The sequence below is a fragment of the Nicotiana attenuata genome, chromosome 10 (genome assembly GCF_001879085.1).
Source record: "Nicotiana attenuata strain UT chromosome 10, NIATTr2, whole genome shotgun sequence".
In the NCBI taxonomy this organism is placed as follows: domain Eukaryota; kingdom Viridiplantae; phylum Streptophyta; class Magnoliopsida; order Solanales; family Solanaceae; genus Nicotiana; species Nicotiana attenuata.
The window spans coordinates 45,563,623-45,580,139 of NC_031998.1; the positions used below are offsets into that span (position 1 = coordinate 45,563,623).

Sequence of the window (16,517 nt, forward strand, 5' to 3'; positions counted from 1 at the left end):
GAAATTATGCATAAGGGTTGTGTTATGCTTTATGTGTATATGAAAGACGTTAGATGGATTAGTTATTATTGTAAGGAATGTAAGGGTATGGAGTAAGATATCACTCGGCTGCTTAGAAGGATGAATTAATTCCTAGGGTATTGGAGTGCTAATGGAGCACATATCGCTTTGACCGTTTGATCAGTCTAATTGAGATCTGAGTAGAGTGGATGACTCTCGAGAATGTTCTGACATATTCAATATTTATATGTATCAATTGGGAATTCTTCAGGATGTGTATTTGGCTAGAAATGGGGACTTACATTGGAAGGTGTCAAGGTTTGTGGCATTTCTATATCGTACTGGATCCTGCATTTTGGTATTAGGGAAGGAAAAGAATAGCTTAAATCCATAGGAAGTCTCTTCATAGTAAGTAATTGAGTTGTGTTAATATTGGGATGCTTAAGAGGAACATTCAGCGGCTTATGAGCCTTAGAGGGTGTGGTGTTACGTTTGGGTCTCATATGGTGAGTCTGGGTCGAGGATTGCGGTATTATGGCGAGGAGATGTATCAATTTGGAGGTAACTCAAAAGGGAATTTGGATAAATAAGACAGCTTGGTAGTAGATCGGATTGGTACGGTAAGGGATATGATTAGTTCTCTAGGTGCTTCTGAGGTAATCAGTTTCTACAGGTGCTTCGTGGCATGCTATTGGATTTTTGGCGACCTGTGTAGCTTGGTTGAGTTAGAAGGAATCGGTCTTGACGGTCTACTTTTGGTGCGAGTCGGATTCAGAGAGTTCGTGATGGTTTCTACCATGGTTAGAGATGTATATTTTTTTTTCATTAGAGTGAGGAGCAGGTGATGTATAGTGATAATATTCTAGATGGGATCAAATGGAAAGTTCTTGGCTAGTTGAGCACATAGTTGCTTGTGGCTCGGAAAAGATTATGAAGTTCTCATATTTAGCAAAGGATAGCATGGTATGTGCGGTATGTTGTATAGGGTTGAGATTGGTCATGTGTGAGGTCACAGTTTAGTTCTGGAAGGAAGGCCATCAATTCTTAGGCAGCATGGGCAGTTTCAGACGACTAGGATATGATATTACTAATTGGCGTGTCTTGATGAGGGTATACATTTCAGAAAGGGGCAATGTGCTCGAGTTAAGGATACTTCATTAGTATTGCGGCACTCTCCTATTTGATTGACGGTTGATATTCGAGGTTTCTTGGTGCACAAAGCAACTATAGGATTATCCCTCATGGAATGATTGGGTATTAGAGGTGTGTTATGTATTCGAGTAGTGGAGTTGTGATCAGATATGGTGATTCGTGTGCTTTATGGATTTCGAGACTAGGAGCTCTCATAAGCAGGATATTTCGTGGTTGTGAGCTGTGAAGATGTGGGCAAAGCTAGTCTGGTGTTGGTATGTGCCATGATTCAGTCATGGTGAACTTTCGGAGAGTTAATTATCCATTGTGGTTGTCCGGAGTTGATTTAGGGTTCATTGGTAGGCCCAGTATGGATGTCTGTTCTACACCGGTCGGAATTGTTGACTCCGAATTGCTGTTGTTGAGGGTGCACCAATCGATTGTCATTGAGCTTATTCGTGTTCTCGATATGAGTTACCTTTCTGTGTTACGAGGAGTTGTGAAGAATCAGTTACCCCGATGAATTTCTTGAAAACCCACGAAAAATTGCCACAAATCGACTTCCTAGGTCAAAAATGTGAAATAACGCTCTAAACCTCGTTTATATAGTGCATCCTCTAAACTCCCATTGTGCGGTCCGCACAATTCCAAGTGTGGACGCACATCCCAGCTCCTGCGATCGCGTAAAAACGGGGCGGCCGCACCTTTTGGTGACTGCACTGCCAGGCTATAGTATTTTGGCCATAACATTTTCTAGCTATGTCCAAATTATAACTTCTTTACCTTTCTGGAAATTAGACACGAAGGGATACGAAATTAATTTTTTAAGCAACTCAAAATTCCTTGTATATTACAAGATATAGGCTTCCGAAGTTGGACCAGCGGATCTACAGAACTCCCTGGAGAGTGCGGCCGCAGCAAAATTGTGCGGTCAGCACCCCTCCTCTGTGGTCTACATATTTCTGCTCTGGTCCGCACTTTCGAAGCACCAGAGCAATATTAGAGTGTCGGAAATGTCCGGACTCGCTCAAAAGTCAACCGAAGCCTCCGGAACCATAACCAAAGGTACCATCAAGTCCTAAAATACCATACAAGCTCAATGGAGCCCTCAAATCACATCAAACAATAACAAAAACATGAATCACACACATGTTCAAGCTTAACGAACTTGGAACCTCAAACTTCTACAACCGATGCCGAAACCTATCAGATCATGTCCGAATGACCTCAAAATTTTACACACACGTCACAAATGACACCACGAACCTACTCCAACATTCGCCAGTTCAAGCCTAATTCAACTACGGACCTCCAAATCACATTCCAACGCGCTCCTAAGTCCGAAATTACCAAACGCATCTAAAGGAACCATCAAAATTAAAATCCGAGGTTGTTTACACAGAAGTCAATATCCTGTCACCTCTTCCAACTTAAACCTTCTCATAAGAGACTAAGTGTCTCAATTTACTCCAAACCCTCACCGGACCCGAACCAACTAACCCGCTAAGTCAAAATACAGCTGAAGAACACAAAAGGAGCAGGAAATGGGCGAACGGGGCTATAACTCTCAAAACGACCGGCCGGGTTGTTACATCCTCCTCCTCTTAAACAAACGTTCGTCCTCGAACGAGTCTAGAAAAATACATGATGTCTCAAATAGGTGTGGGTATCTGCTTCGCATCTCCCGCTCAGTCCCCCAAGTAGCTTCCTCCACGGGCTGACCTCTCCACTGTAGTTTTACTAAAGCTATATCCTTTGATCTCAACTTTCGGATATGTCGCTCCAAAATAGCTACTGGCTCTACATCATAAGTCAAATCACCATCCAACTGAACCGTGCTGAAATCCAGAAAATGAGATTGATCACCGATATAATTCCGAAGCATAGAAACATGAAATGCTGGATGGACACTTGATAAACTAGGTGGCAAATCAAGCTCAGATGCCACCTCCCAATCCTCCGAAGCACCTCAAAAGGCCCATTGAATCGAGGGCTCAGCTTTCCCTTCTTCCCAAATCTCATAACACCCTTCGTGGGTGAAACCTTCAGTAGAACCTTTTCCCCAACTGTTGATACCCCATTTTTTCCTATGTATTTATATATACTCAAAATATTCCCGAAATAGTATGTACATGCATATATAAGCATGCCCAAGAGTTTTGGTATTTGTCCCTTATTTTTTAAAGATCTTAAACTCAATTTGTTGTCTATTTTAACAGTACAAAATTCAATAATTATTCCCAAACTAGCATTTTTGGTGAATAATTTATTTCATTCTCATATTTACACTAAGATATAATTAAAGAATTTTTTGCGTATTTTTATACATTTGTTTTGTATTTTTTTAGCTAAATTGCATACAATTAAAATTATGGCCTATTTTACAATTAACAGCATTTTATAATCATAGAATCACTTTTAAAAATTTTACATTAATATTTATATGTTGTTAATTAGTTCGATACCTGTACTTTATTTTTAAATCATTTCTCCCTACTTGCTTGTTTCTGAAAACTGGTATGCCCTTTCATTTAAACTTTTGCCCCATCCCTATATGTTTATTCTATAGTTTTATTCTTCTGTGTGGTTTGCTATTCATGCTTCGTAGCTTATGCTGAGTACTTTTCTTTCTTTGCTTCTGCTTTCATATGAATCCCTACCCCTAACCCCCATTTATGTGTTGAGTTGAAACCTTGGCCTGACAGTATCCCAATTACTGCCCAGGCCATGGTTTGACCTTCAATAGGTCCTGGACTCTCCAATGTTTGGCTAGTGGGCTGGTCAGGGGTGTGCCAGCATTTTATGTTGCTGGGCATGACCACCAGCCTGCCTTGGCATCCCTTATATCCCTCTATTGCACTTACACTTGTTCCTAGACTCTAAGTTCTGCCCCCCTCCGATGAGCCTTGCCTTGGGACCTTGAGCTCCCTCTGAACTTGGACGTTGGAGGGCCGGCCCTTCCACACTGCACTTTAACTCAGTTCTGTAATGATATTTGGGTGTGAGCATTTCCTGGAGTTCTTGAAACTCCTTGGAACTTTGACACATCCCGGATAAGAGAAAGGCTTTGGAACCTGATCCTGGTAGTTGGCTCATATCCTTTTGTTAGACCTTGGGTTTGAATTAGGCTCCTTGGATGCAGCTTAAGAGTTCTGATTGTAATTTTATTTCCCGTTTTCGATTCATCTTGGTCTGTAATAAAATTTTGTAATAATCTCTGGGATTATTAGTGAAAAAGGAAGGGTAACCATGCATGTAAAGGGGTAGATATCATGCTCATAGGGAATTACCACACTTCGGTACTCATGTATCTTGCCTATAGCTTTGCACATTTGCATATCACATGTAGATATCATGTTTATTAGGATTCTGCACTTCTCCGTATAGATATTATATCCATAGGATTTCTGCACATATAGATACCATTTCTATAGGTTTATGCATCCATATAGATACCATGTCTATAGGAATTTTGCATCTCCATATGGATACCACGCCTATAAGAAACCAGAAATCCAGACTCTACGCATGCATTGGTCACTAGGCAAACCTATTTATAGGATTAAAAACTAACAGTATTAAGATACCATGCCTATAGGATTTCTGCGCTCTTGCTACGCCTGTAAAAAGTGTTTTAAATTAACGACGCCAGAAAGCATGCCTATAGGAACTATCAATCAAATCTGAATCACTCGTTATAAGATTAGCACTAATTACAGAACTCGCACCATTCTGTTCAAACTGGCAACTTTCTTAATCAGTGTGTTTCTTTATTCCTCAAACCAGTAGATGCCATGCCTTTAGGTCATCACGTAGGCAACACAAGTATGTAGTTAATTAATTGCACCGGTCTTCGATAAGTTGCAACCAGGCGAGCCTAATGCGAACTTCTTGCCTGAAAATGTGTAATGAACCAGCCTGCCTAACATTAAGCATAATTTTGACCTAATCAGTACATGTAAGACATGCTAAACTATATGATTTTCTGTGATTAAAGGAGGTTTATCTGAGCCTTAATTGTTTTGTGCTCCCATAACTGCTTTCATGTGTTTTGCTTGATGCCTTAGTATTTTAACCTTTTCAAACCTCTGTAAAGCCAAGCTTCCTCCCTTTAGGATTAGTAGTCCTAAAAGCCTCCAGGACTGATAGGTGGGACGGGTAATAGCATGCAATAAGTAAACGAGACTATTTCGCGCTTAATACCTTAACGGGGTAGGAAGGGTAGACATGGAGATGATGATCACACGATAACACTACGCGTACGATTGATTACCGGTGTTGTGTGGATGATCCATGTGATTTATAAACCTAGGACCCCTTTCCTTATACAACTTTGTTTAATATCAATAAAATCCTGTCTTTTCAACTACTCAAAACTCCTCCTTAATTTTACTGCATTATTCCTTTTCTTCCAAATTTTTCTTTCTTTTGTTTATTCAATGTATTGATTAATTTTCTGCGTTTAGTCCCCCCCCCCCCCCTTTAAACAAATTGTAGATCATCTAGACCTTGATCCCACATACTTGTCACTTATCTATTTGCAACCCTTATGTGTAAAATCATTTGTGTATCTATTTGCATTAAAGTCACAACATAGCATGGCCGGGAACCACACTAGTGGATCTTGAGGGGTGCCTAACGCCTTCCCCTCGAGATAATTTCTAGCCCTTACCCGAACTCTGGTTTTCCAACTCAAAAACCCTTAGTGTCCTAATGCACTTAATCATTAGGTGGCGACTCTTCAAATCCAAAAACCCAATTCCCAAACGGGAATAGAGTTGTCTTCCCAAATGTCGTAAACCCGATTTCGCGAGAAAAAGGGGGCGTCGACAGGAAGTATGAGTTTAACAGACTAGTTTTAGTATTTTGTTAGTTATATCTGATCATTTATTATCAAATGTTAAGCTTACCTAGTCGTAGAGACTAGGTGCTATCACCACGTCCTACGAAGGTAAATTGGAGTCGTGACATTACTTAGCGATCTCATAGGTAGCGGTAAGTGTCGTTCTAGTCCGGGAGGACGAAGGTATGCAATTTCTTGTCTATTATGTTAGTAAAATTTTGTCAGGAGCGAAGACTCATTATCCGTACCTCAAAAAACTGGACTTAGCTCTCGTAGTCGCCTCTCGAAATCTTAGGCCTTATTTTCAGTGCCACCTGATAACCGTTGTGACAACCTTTCCCCTGCGGAATGTTCATCACAAGCCAGAGTTGTTAGGTCAATTGGCCAAAAAGGCAGTTGAAATTAGTAAGTTTGATACTGAGTACAAGCCTAGGACTGCGATCAAATCACAAGTTTTGGCCGATTTCAATCCTAGGTTAATACCCTTGGCTGCTAAAGAAGCAGTGCTGGTGTCGAAAACGACATCAGAAGTTTGGACCTTGTTCACAAACAGAGCTTCCAATGTGAAGGGTCCGGGCTCGGGGTCGTCCTAATCACGCCCTCCGGGGAACCCTGAGGTAGGCCATTACAACTGTCACGTTAACTAACAATGATGTGGGGTATGAGGCTTTGATTATAGGACTCGAACTGGACCGGGGACTCGGCTCCGAGGTCATAGAAATCAAATTTGATTACCAACTGGTAGTAAACCAAGTGTACGGGATTTTTGACACAAAGGAAGAACGCATGCAACAGTATGTGATTAAAGTTCAAACTTTGCTTGCATGATTTATGGAGTGGTCACTCATACACATCCCGAGAGAAGAGAATGTAGAAGCAGATGCATTGACCCATTTAAGGTCGTCCACGGAGATGAGAGGATCTGACTCTAGTACTGTTGTTCAACTTATGCATTCAGTACTCGATGTGGATGGCCATTGTAAAGTAAACACAACCAACCTGGTCTGGGACTGGAGGAATGACTTCATCGATTATCTTCAGTACGGCAAGTTGCCCGAAGATCCGAAGGCGTCTCGGGCACTACGCACCAAAGCAGCTCGTTACTGCCTTATGGGAGGGCAGCTATATAAGAGAAAATACCAAGGCCCGTTGGCCCGATGTTTAGGAGCCTCGGAGGCGGCCTACGTGATGAGAGAAGTCCATAAAGGAATTTGCGAAAACCTTTCAGGTGCAGACTCGCTGGTACTAAAGCTAGTTAGGGTAGGACAGAACAAGACACAAAGACGTTCATGCAAAAAAAGCAACAAATGCCAACGCTATGAATAGTTGGTACACAAGCCGATAGAATTCTTGCATTCAGTATTGTCCCCAAGGCCATTCATGAAATGGGGGATGGATATAGTTAGTCCACTACCATCGGGTCCCAAAAAGGTAAGATTTCATTTTAACAGATTACTTCACTAAATGGGTTGAAGCAGGTCCTTACCAAAAGATCGGTGAGCGCGAAGTGATCGACTTACTATGGGAACACATAATTTGTTGGTTCAGAATACCGAAAGAGATTGCCTGCGACAATGAACCACAGTTTGTAAGCTCCAAAATCACAAAATTTCTTGAAGATCTGAAAATCAAAAGAACTACCTCCTTACCATACCACACAAGCGCTAATGGACAGGCAAAGTCGAACAATAAGGCGATAATCCAAAACTTAAAGAGGTTAGAAGTTGCTAAAGGCAAGTGGCCCGAAGAGTTACCAGACGTGCTATGGGCATACCAGACAATTGCCAAATCTAGCACATGAGAGACGACTTTCTCTCTCGTATATGGAGCGGCCCGGTAGAAGTTGGGGAACTAACCTTATGGGTTTTTCGAGCAAACAAAGAAACAAATAACGAGGCATTGCTGGTGAAACTGTTTCTGCTTGACGAACACAGGCACTTGTCACACGTGAGGATGATGGCTCAGAAGCAAAGGATGAAGAGGTACTATATTCGGAGGCCCAAACTCCGTTTCTTTAAAGTAGGAGACCTGGTTTTGAGGAAAGTAACTCAGAACACTCAGGAAATCAACACCATAAAAATGGGTCCGATGTGGGAAGTTCCCTATCGGGTTTCAACTATCACCAGTAAAGGATCTTACGAGCTAGAAAATCAAGATGGAGTCAAATTACCCAGCAATTGGAATGTGACTCACCTTAAAAGATATTATTGCTAATGGATGTTATCAATACTGAAAGTATGTGCTGCACTCTTTTTTCCTTCGACCGGTTTTTGTCCCAATCGAGTTTTTCTAGCAAGGTTTTTAACGAAGTAGCAACGGAAAAAACACTACGAAAGAAGTGCCATCGGCAAGATTAAGACCTTCAAGCGATAAGGCATTAAAATGATAAAATAGTATGGGATAGTTAAGTAATCTTTCGCTCGATGGCAAATTCCTAATGCAAAGCAAAGCTTGCCACCAAACCAAAGACTATTCAATCATTCACAAGTGTTTCACCCAAAGAAGCAAGACTTCCAATGTTCCAATTCGCATACTTCGCATTCAAACACTGGGGGGAAATAATATAAGATATGGCAACAACATTCATGAAAATAGGAGACTGCAAGAGAACAATAATGTCTCATCGGGACCGGGACTGCATGGCCAGCCCTGAAGAAATAAGTTGTACAAGTTAGCCACATGTATTGGCATTTTGCTTTTTACAGCAAACGAATGCTTATGTACTTTTGAAGATAGAAGGAATAAAATAAATTCCTTTTATTTTTATATTGTTTCTTGTCCAAACGATGAGTTGATTTTATCATTTGAAAGTTAACAAAAAACTTCAAATGCTTGTGCCGGAATGGGCAAGAGATGTCCTCTTCAAGACCACTGTAAACATTAGAGAGCCCTCTCTTTTGAAACCCTCATAGTAAAGGGTTGGTTCTAGAAGAGTTTAAGCCTAGAACAAAAAGCTATCGGATGAAAATACACCCGATGCCTTATCTAATTCGATGCAAAAATATTAAACTTTGTGCAATACTTAAACAAAAGTCTTCTTTATTTGTCAACATGCCAAACGGCATAAGTACAAAAGTACAAAGGAAAATAGCAAAAGAAAAAAGGAAATCTAAACTTCATCGCCACCAAAACTCGGGGAGGAGATGCATCTACGCCGCTTCTCCCCAGGAGAAGTGGGCGAATCTGCCGCCGGTGCAGCACCTAGGCCTTCATCAACATTCTCTTCAAATTCCTCCTCAGTCGAATACTTGGAACCGGTACTCGAAGAGTCAGTTGCGTCAAGCTTAGCCGGGAGACATTCTCGAGAAGTTAACTCCAGTACTCGGGTCTTAGCGATTTCATCATCAGTATCAACGATGCCTACTTTGGCCTCCTCCAAGGTTTTTCTCCTCATATACACATAGCGTATGTTGTTCAAAAAAAGAGGGAATCTTCTTGGAACTGAAGTTTTGACTATAGCTTGTCAACCTCGGCTCGGAAACCATCTCACTCGGATCTTGTGGCACCAAGGCTAATATCGAGATCACGGATTGTAGATATGTGAACCTGGTTTTCCTCCATGAGCTTTTTAAACCTCTCTTCCATACGGGCTCGATTCTCCTCGGCGACAGCAACCTCTTCGGTTTTGGAGCTCAAAGCTGTCTCCAAGTTATTTACTTGCTCAACGAAGGCAGACTCGCGCTCGGTAGCAGCAAAAGCAAAATCTTGAAGCTCAGCCCATCTGGCCTTAGCATCTTGAAGTTGTGCGTGTAGCTGAGTGGCTTCACTCTGGTGCAATTGGGCCTCAAGCTTGGACACTTTAGCAGCTTTTGCCTCCACCACTGGGAGGCGTGCACCAAGTTGATTCCTTTTGGCCAACAGCTGATCCCGTTCGGACATAAGTCCTTCTTTATCAGTGGCTCATTAACCGAAGGCATAAAAAGCCAGGTCCCAAACTCCTTGGAACAATAACGAGGATAGGACGGCGGGAGTTGGCATTATCTACCAGATCCATCTCACCCCATAGTGATTGGGCCTCTTCATTGGTTAGTTCTAAAAGCTCTCCCGGTTGAGCATTGGGTTGAGCTGATGAAGATCGTTGTCTCCATTGAAGGGAAGCCTCTTCATGACTAGCTTCCCCATCATCTTGCAGCAATCTCACAGCCTCTGCAGGACTGGCCAAAACCTCGACTTCGGGGTAGGTAATGAAGCCCTGCGGGAGTCCTGAATCAAACAAAAAGGTATGTTTAGCAAATTTACTTATGTACATACAGAGGCAGAAAGTAGAAAAGACCAGTTTACCGTGATTCTTGGCCTTCCATCCATATTTGGGGGCCATCTCCTTCCACCGGCGGGTTCTGGCGTAGTAATATCTACAATCATGTGAATTCATTGGTCCATGCCTTCAACCCTTGGAGGTGTCCACAGAGTAACTAAAATAATGGAAATAAAAGGGTCAAAAATGACAGGAACAGTCTTTTACGGAGAAAGAGATTAGATTACAAACTTATGCGAACAACTCGATGATTTGAGAAAGGATGGAGTTATGGACGGGATGATATCCCTGGTAGCAATGATGAAAAATCGCTCCATCCATCCATGATCGTTCGTTGTCGTCATCCATGCTGGTAAAAAGGGCGTGGTGGCCACATTTACTGAAGTTTATTACTCCCCCGCGAAAAAGTTTGGGGGAGTAAAGGTTCATCATATGTGCCAAGGTTAGGGTTTTCCCCGTCTCCGTGCACAACCGGCATAGAAAAGCCACTGTTTGCCACATAGAAGGGCTTACTTGTTCCAAGTAGACCTGGTACTGGTGGCATAACTCTAAGATCACGGGGTCAAGTCCCCTCTCCAAGAAAACGGGCCCAAAGTGAAAGGGTACGTATAGACATACGTAAAACCTTTTTCGGTGAAGGGTACCCGCTCCACCAGGTTAGGAGCAATGATGTTTAAGTCTGGGCAGTTACAATTATCCTTCACAGTAGGAATACTGGAAGGGAAAATAGAAGAGGGATACCTGCTAACAGCCCAAGTTCGAGGATGCACAGAAGGGAGCTTCTCTTGGAAGTCATTAACAGTGGTCAAGTGTTTGGGTATGATGGTGCTTACCGTGGGAGGATTAGAATCGACATCAACCTCTTTATCCTTGCTTCTCTTCGGGCCTCTACCCAAGAGAATCCGGAGTTTTCAAAAGACTCGATAAAGGAAGACATAATAGTAAGAAGGTGGTGGAGGTTTTAAAGAAAATCGGGAAGAGATGAAAGCAGAAGAAGGCTAAATGCAGAGAAGATAGTGAACTTATAAAAAATTTGGAAGTGAAAGAGCTAAAGTGATGAGTATAAGTAAACATATAGACGGCCAAAAACTGTGGTCATGATTACCTCGAGAACTAGCAAAAATATTGCTAAATCGAGGGGCAACATGTGTTCGGGGTATTAAATGCGAGGAGACATGCGTCAAAGACTGTTCAAAAGTATTTTCCTCCAAGAAAGGAATCATCACCAACTTCCCAATGATACAAAGATGTGTCACCGGAAAGCAGTAGGACTATCTGTATAGGGTAAAGTTGATTTATATCAAGTGATCGATTAACAGGGCGACATGTGGAACTGAAGACAGATAGAGAATAAATTGCACAATAACCGGTACTGGGAACAATAGCTGCAAGTGACATCAAGCTGACCCGAAGGGAACATGATTAACGTGAACAAAATCAAATACTTGCCATCGGATATCATGTGATGAAGAATATTTCCTGGTATTAAACAGGCAGCCGTTGCAGAGAATATTTGCATTCATGGCCTACCATTACATATCCATCATGACCCTCTTTATTGTCATTTAAGAGGGGTTTGATCATAGGATCTTGTTTCCCTAGGTATAGCTATAAATAGTAGATTCAACAACCATTGTAGTACACGAAATCTTTGAGCAAAACTTATGATGCATTCTGTTCTCAAGCTAAATAAAATAACTTTACTTTCTGTTTTATATTGCTCTTACTACTGTCCTCGGAGGCATTGCTCCCGGACCAGGCTTGCCATTTCTTTCGATTATAATCGTTAAGTCTTACTTTTAATCTAATTTATTTATCATTTTGGATCAAACCAGTTCGCTTGTCTATAGACCACGTAACAAATTCAACTGTACCATTTTACAGGTAAACAGTTTTATTACTATGGTAAGAAAGAACCCTCTTAAATGGTCAGCAGATTTGCCGGCTAATTTCTCCTTTCTAATGGAGGTTTTCCGTTGCCCCGGTCCCGTGAGTCATCGCCAGAGGCTCGACCTCTATGTGATCGTTCCCGTCCTCCCCGTGATCGTTCCTCCCGTCCAACCCGTGATCGTTCCTCCTGTCCTCCACAAGACCGTTCTCTATACCGTCTTGTAGATGAAAGTTCATCAGATTGTTATGATGTTGTAGAAAACACTCCTTGACCAATACTTTGATAGACTAATAGAACTAGTTTTGAATTAGATTGAACAATTTTGAACTTGTTGTAATTACTTAGTTTTTGCTTGGTTTTGGATTGTGATGTTTAATTGAACTTTAATTTGTTAGTTTTAAAGTATTAATTGGATGTTTGGTTGTTATTGTTGTTGTTGTTGGATGTTTGGTTGGATTTGTGGTGAATTAGGGGTTGTATCTGATGAATTGGTGCTTATTTGATTTGAATTGGGGGTATTGGTATGCTGTTTTTATTTGGCAGGTGGTGTAGCTACCAAAACATGCATTTTCTACCAAAATTAATCCCAGAAAACTGACCAACCTTGGTCGGTAACTGATAAAATAAAATTATATTGCAAAATACTGATACTGACTAATGTTGGTCGGTTAATGTACATTGAATTCCCAGAAATTCAATATTACCGACCAACTTTGGTCGGTAAGTTGGCTGCCCTATCCATATTACCGACCAGCGTTGGTCCGTATTTTAAAATTTTAATTATTTGTAAAAAATATATTTTGTCAATAGCGACCAAATTGATAAATTTAAAACACCGACCAACGTTGGTTGGTAAAATTAAATTATTAAAAAATAACATTCCAACCAATGTTGGTCGGTAAGTCAATTAAATTGTCAGATGGTCGTGTTGAGCATACCTACCAATGTTGGTCGGTAATTTTCGACCGACTTTGGTCAGTATGCTCTTCCGACCTTCAAAATACCGACTATACGTTAATGGTCGCGTTTTGGACGGTTATTGGCCTTTACCGACCGACTTTGGTCGGTTTTTTTGGACGGTTTTTCTCGAATTTCTAGTAGTGATATAAGAACGAATGACATGCAAGTTGCAAGGGGCGGATGTAGCGTACTATCGACAGGTTCAATTGAACCCATAACTTTGGCGCGGAGTAAAAATTTATATGTAAAATTTTATTAAAATTATAAAATAGTAGATATGAACCCATAACTTTTAAAATATAATTTATTCAATGCTAAAAACTTTAAGAGTTGAACCCATAGGATTAACATTCGCCTTTTGAAATTGCAACATATCAAGCCATTCTGATGAGCACAAAACTTGACGATGCTAAAAACCAACTTGTCCTGCTTGGGTGGGCTAATATTATCTATAATCCAAAAAAAAAAAACGAGAAAGAAAGGCCAAATCTTACCTTACTTTGTTGATCTATGTGAAGAAACAGCTCTTTTCATTAACAAACATATTAAAAATAAGAGCTTGGAAAAATGAAAATTTCTAATGTTGCTTCAAAGCTGATAACATACTCGCAAGACATTATCACAAACCGAAATAATAATATAGCAATAAAATATAAAAAGATTTTAAGGCCACCCATTCCAGTTATTTATTAGGTATCCGTTGTAACTTTAGCTGGTTAATTATTATACCATTATTATTACCAACAACTGATATAAAGCACTTGGTCACAGACTTATTCAGCTCATAGGATGAGGCTTCTATTTTCCACCGTTCATCTAAGATAATAAAACCTAGAAGTATATAGCAGTAACGTTTCTTCTTCTTGTTTTGTGAAGGAAGAAATAATAGAAAAATATGGCTCTGAGAATGTGGGCTTCTTCAACAGCCAATGCACTAAGAATCTCCAGAACCAATCTAATTGCCCCCTCTTTTTCTCTTTCCAGATGCTTTTCAACTGGTAATTAATCATGCACAATTCATTGCACATTTGGCTATATTCTTATTACTTTCAGAAGTAGTATTATTGTTTTTTTATTCCACTTCAAATTTCTTAGAAATGCTAGCTTTGCAGTTCTTGATGGACTGAAGTATGCATCTTCACATGAATGGGTGAAACATGACGGTTCAGTGGCCACTGTTGGCATCACTGATCATGCTCAGGTCCGTCTTCTGCTTAATTTAATACTTGCATATATTCCTCAAAGATTTAACTTATATATACTGGTAAATTTATTTGACTCTATCAGTGTATTTATGAAAGGGAAGTCTTGGAGCAACGGTAAAGTTGTCTCCCTGTGTTGACCTATAGGTCATGGGTTCAAGCCGTGAAAGCAGCTACTAGTGCTTGCATTAGGGTACCCCTTAAGGTGTGGCTCTTTCCAGACCCTGCTGATGCCTTGTGCACCGGGCTGCCCTTCTTTTATCAGTGTATTTTAGTCGACCTAACAATAACATTTTCAATATATAGTACTAGTACGTTGAACTCATTTATCCAATGAAATAGTGTTACCAATGACTTTAGTCCTGTTTAATTTTATTGGTGATCTTCAAGGGTAAAAGGTAGATGACCTGTTTGTCTATCATATATTTATGTATATACTGAGTTTCTCAAGTCACATTTTCTGACCAAAGTTTGTATTAGAGGAGTTAAAAGACACATTTCCTCTAGGGGATTGCAAATGCTAATCCAAATAAACCAATTAAATGAATATCATCTCTATAGCACAATGCTAACAAAAGCTAAGGTTTAGTCATGCTTGTCCATGAATTTATACAGGAAAAAACATGGTGAACTTATTGGTTAACAGGAAAAGAAAATAAAGAAAATTGAAGTAGAGGAATATTAGTATAAAAGTGCATATTTGTGTGATGCACTTCAACAGAGATGCATGTTGGATCAAATGCCAGAAACAAGTTCCTGATTGATGTGTGTACGAAACAATTTCAGTTAAGAGACGTTCATAATTTAGGTGTAGAAAGTTTATTTTTCAAACATTTGGATGATTTCAGGACCATCTTGGAGAAGTAGTGTTTGTTGATCTACCAGAAACTGGTGGTTCTGTTTCCCAAGGAAGCAGCTTTGGAGCTGTTGAGAGTGTCAAAGCCACCAGTGACATTAATTGTCCTATCTCGGGCGAGATTGTTGAGGTCAACACAAAGCTTACTGAAACGCCTGGCTTGGTAATTATCATGATTGAGAAGAAATTTCACTAATTGATAGTTCAATTGCTACGTTGAAATGTCATTTTTGTATTATCTTATTTTCTTTGTTACTTTGTGCAATCAAGGTAAATTCAAGCCCATATGAAGATGGATGGATGATTAAAGTGAAGCCAAGCAGTCCATCAGAATTGGAATCTTTGATGGGTTCCAAAGAGTACACAAAATTCTGTGAAGAAGAGGATAGTCATTAACACCTGAATGTGCTTCTTGATCCAACTTGGATTAACTGGTGTGCTTAAGGTTGATATTGTTATACAAATTTCCAGTCAATAAATAAAACCGTTCAAGCATCAAAGTATTTTCCACTTGTCTCATAGCATCTTTGGCTATGCTGTTCCATGATTTGATTTTTGTAATTAAGACCACCTTGCCCTCTAAATTTCATGTTCCAATTCTTTTTAGACGATTTCCGCCCTGTTAAATAGATGTATCAACAACAACTACACCTCTGTCCGAAACAAGTTGGGGTCGGCTATATGAAACCTCACTTACCATGTTACACCATTTTAACTCATTTGTTACATAGATGTATCTTTTCTGAAAATTCATGTGAAACTTTCATGATATTCACAGGAAATTTACATATAAGGCAATCAGAATGGTGAAATCGTTTATTCAGTTACATACATATAATCATCATTTATACTTTTGTATGAAGTAATGAGCAAATAAGATTTACATGTATGGTTGAAGAATAGGAATGCAAGATAACAGAACATTTTCCTTTAGTTGAGAAGAAAATGATGTAGGAGAACTGAAATTTCAAGCCTGGCCAAGTCTGCACCAGGACAAAACCTGCGTCCGGCTCCAAAGGCAAGATACAGCCCAGGCTTGGTTCTACAAAAATGAAGATAGCTGTCATGTAAGAATTTGTCCTGTAATCACTTACATAGATGAATGTTTTTCTTAAGACATGTATTCAACTGCTTCAACTTACATCCCATATTGAAGGATTGAATTCCTTAGGGTTCGGATAATTGTTAGGATCCATATGAACATTCCTTGTCCAAACCAAAACCTTCCATTTCTGATCAACTGGTCTTCTTTGAATAATCTGGTGCAAAAACTAAGCTTAAGAGCCCTGTGGTAAGCGAATCCCGGTAGATCTAGTGGCAGGGCAAAGACTCCATCAACAAAAACAGCAAACTCAGTTTCAACTACGTCAAACCATTTC

General features: G+C 40.1%; 1 protein-coding gene across 1 annotated transcript; it reads left to right on the plus strand.

The window, feature by feature from the left end:
* LOC109233434 (glycine cleavage system H protein, mitochondrial-like) lies at positions 13,884-15,842 on the plus strand. Its single transcript, XM_019399307.1, has 4 exons — positions 13,884-14,078; positions 14,193-14,281; positions 15,131-15,301; positions 15,409-15,842. Exons 1-4 carry the CDS (start codon positions 13,976-13,978, stop codon positions 15,532-15,534), a joined length of 489 nt encoding a protein of 162 aa, XP_019254852.1. The 5' UTR covers positions 13,884-13,975; the 3' UTR covers positions 15,535-15,842.

Coding starts and splice junctions, on each gene's coding strand:
- LOC109233434 (XM_019399307.1), top strand. CDS start 13,976: ATGGCTCTGAGAATGTGGGCTTCTTCAACAGCCAATGCACTAAGAATC. Junction 14,079..14,192: donor TTCCAGATGCTTTTCAACTG/GTAATTAATCAT, acceptor CTAGCTTTGCAG/TTCTTGATGGACTGAAGTAT. Junction 14,282..15,130: donor GCATCACTGATCATGCTCAG/GTCCGTCTTCTG, acceptor GGATGATTTCAG/GACCATCTTGGAGAAGTAGT.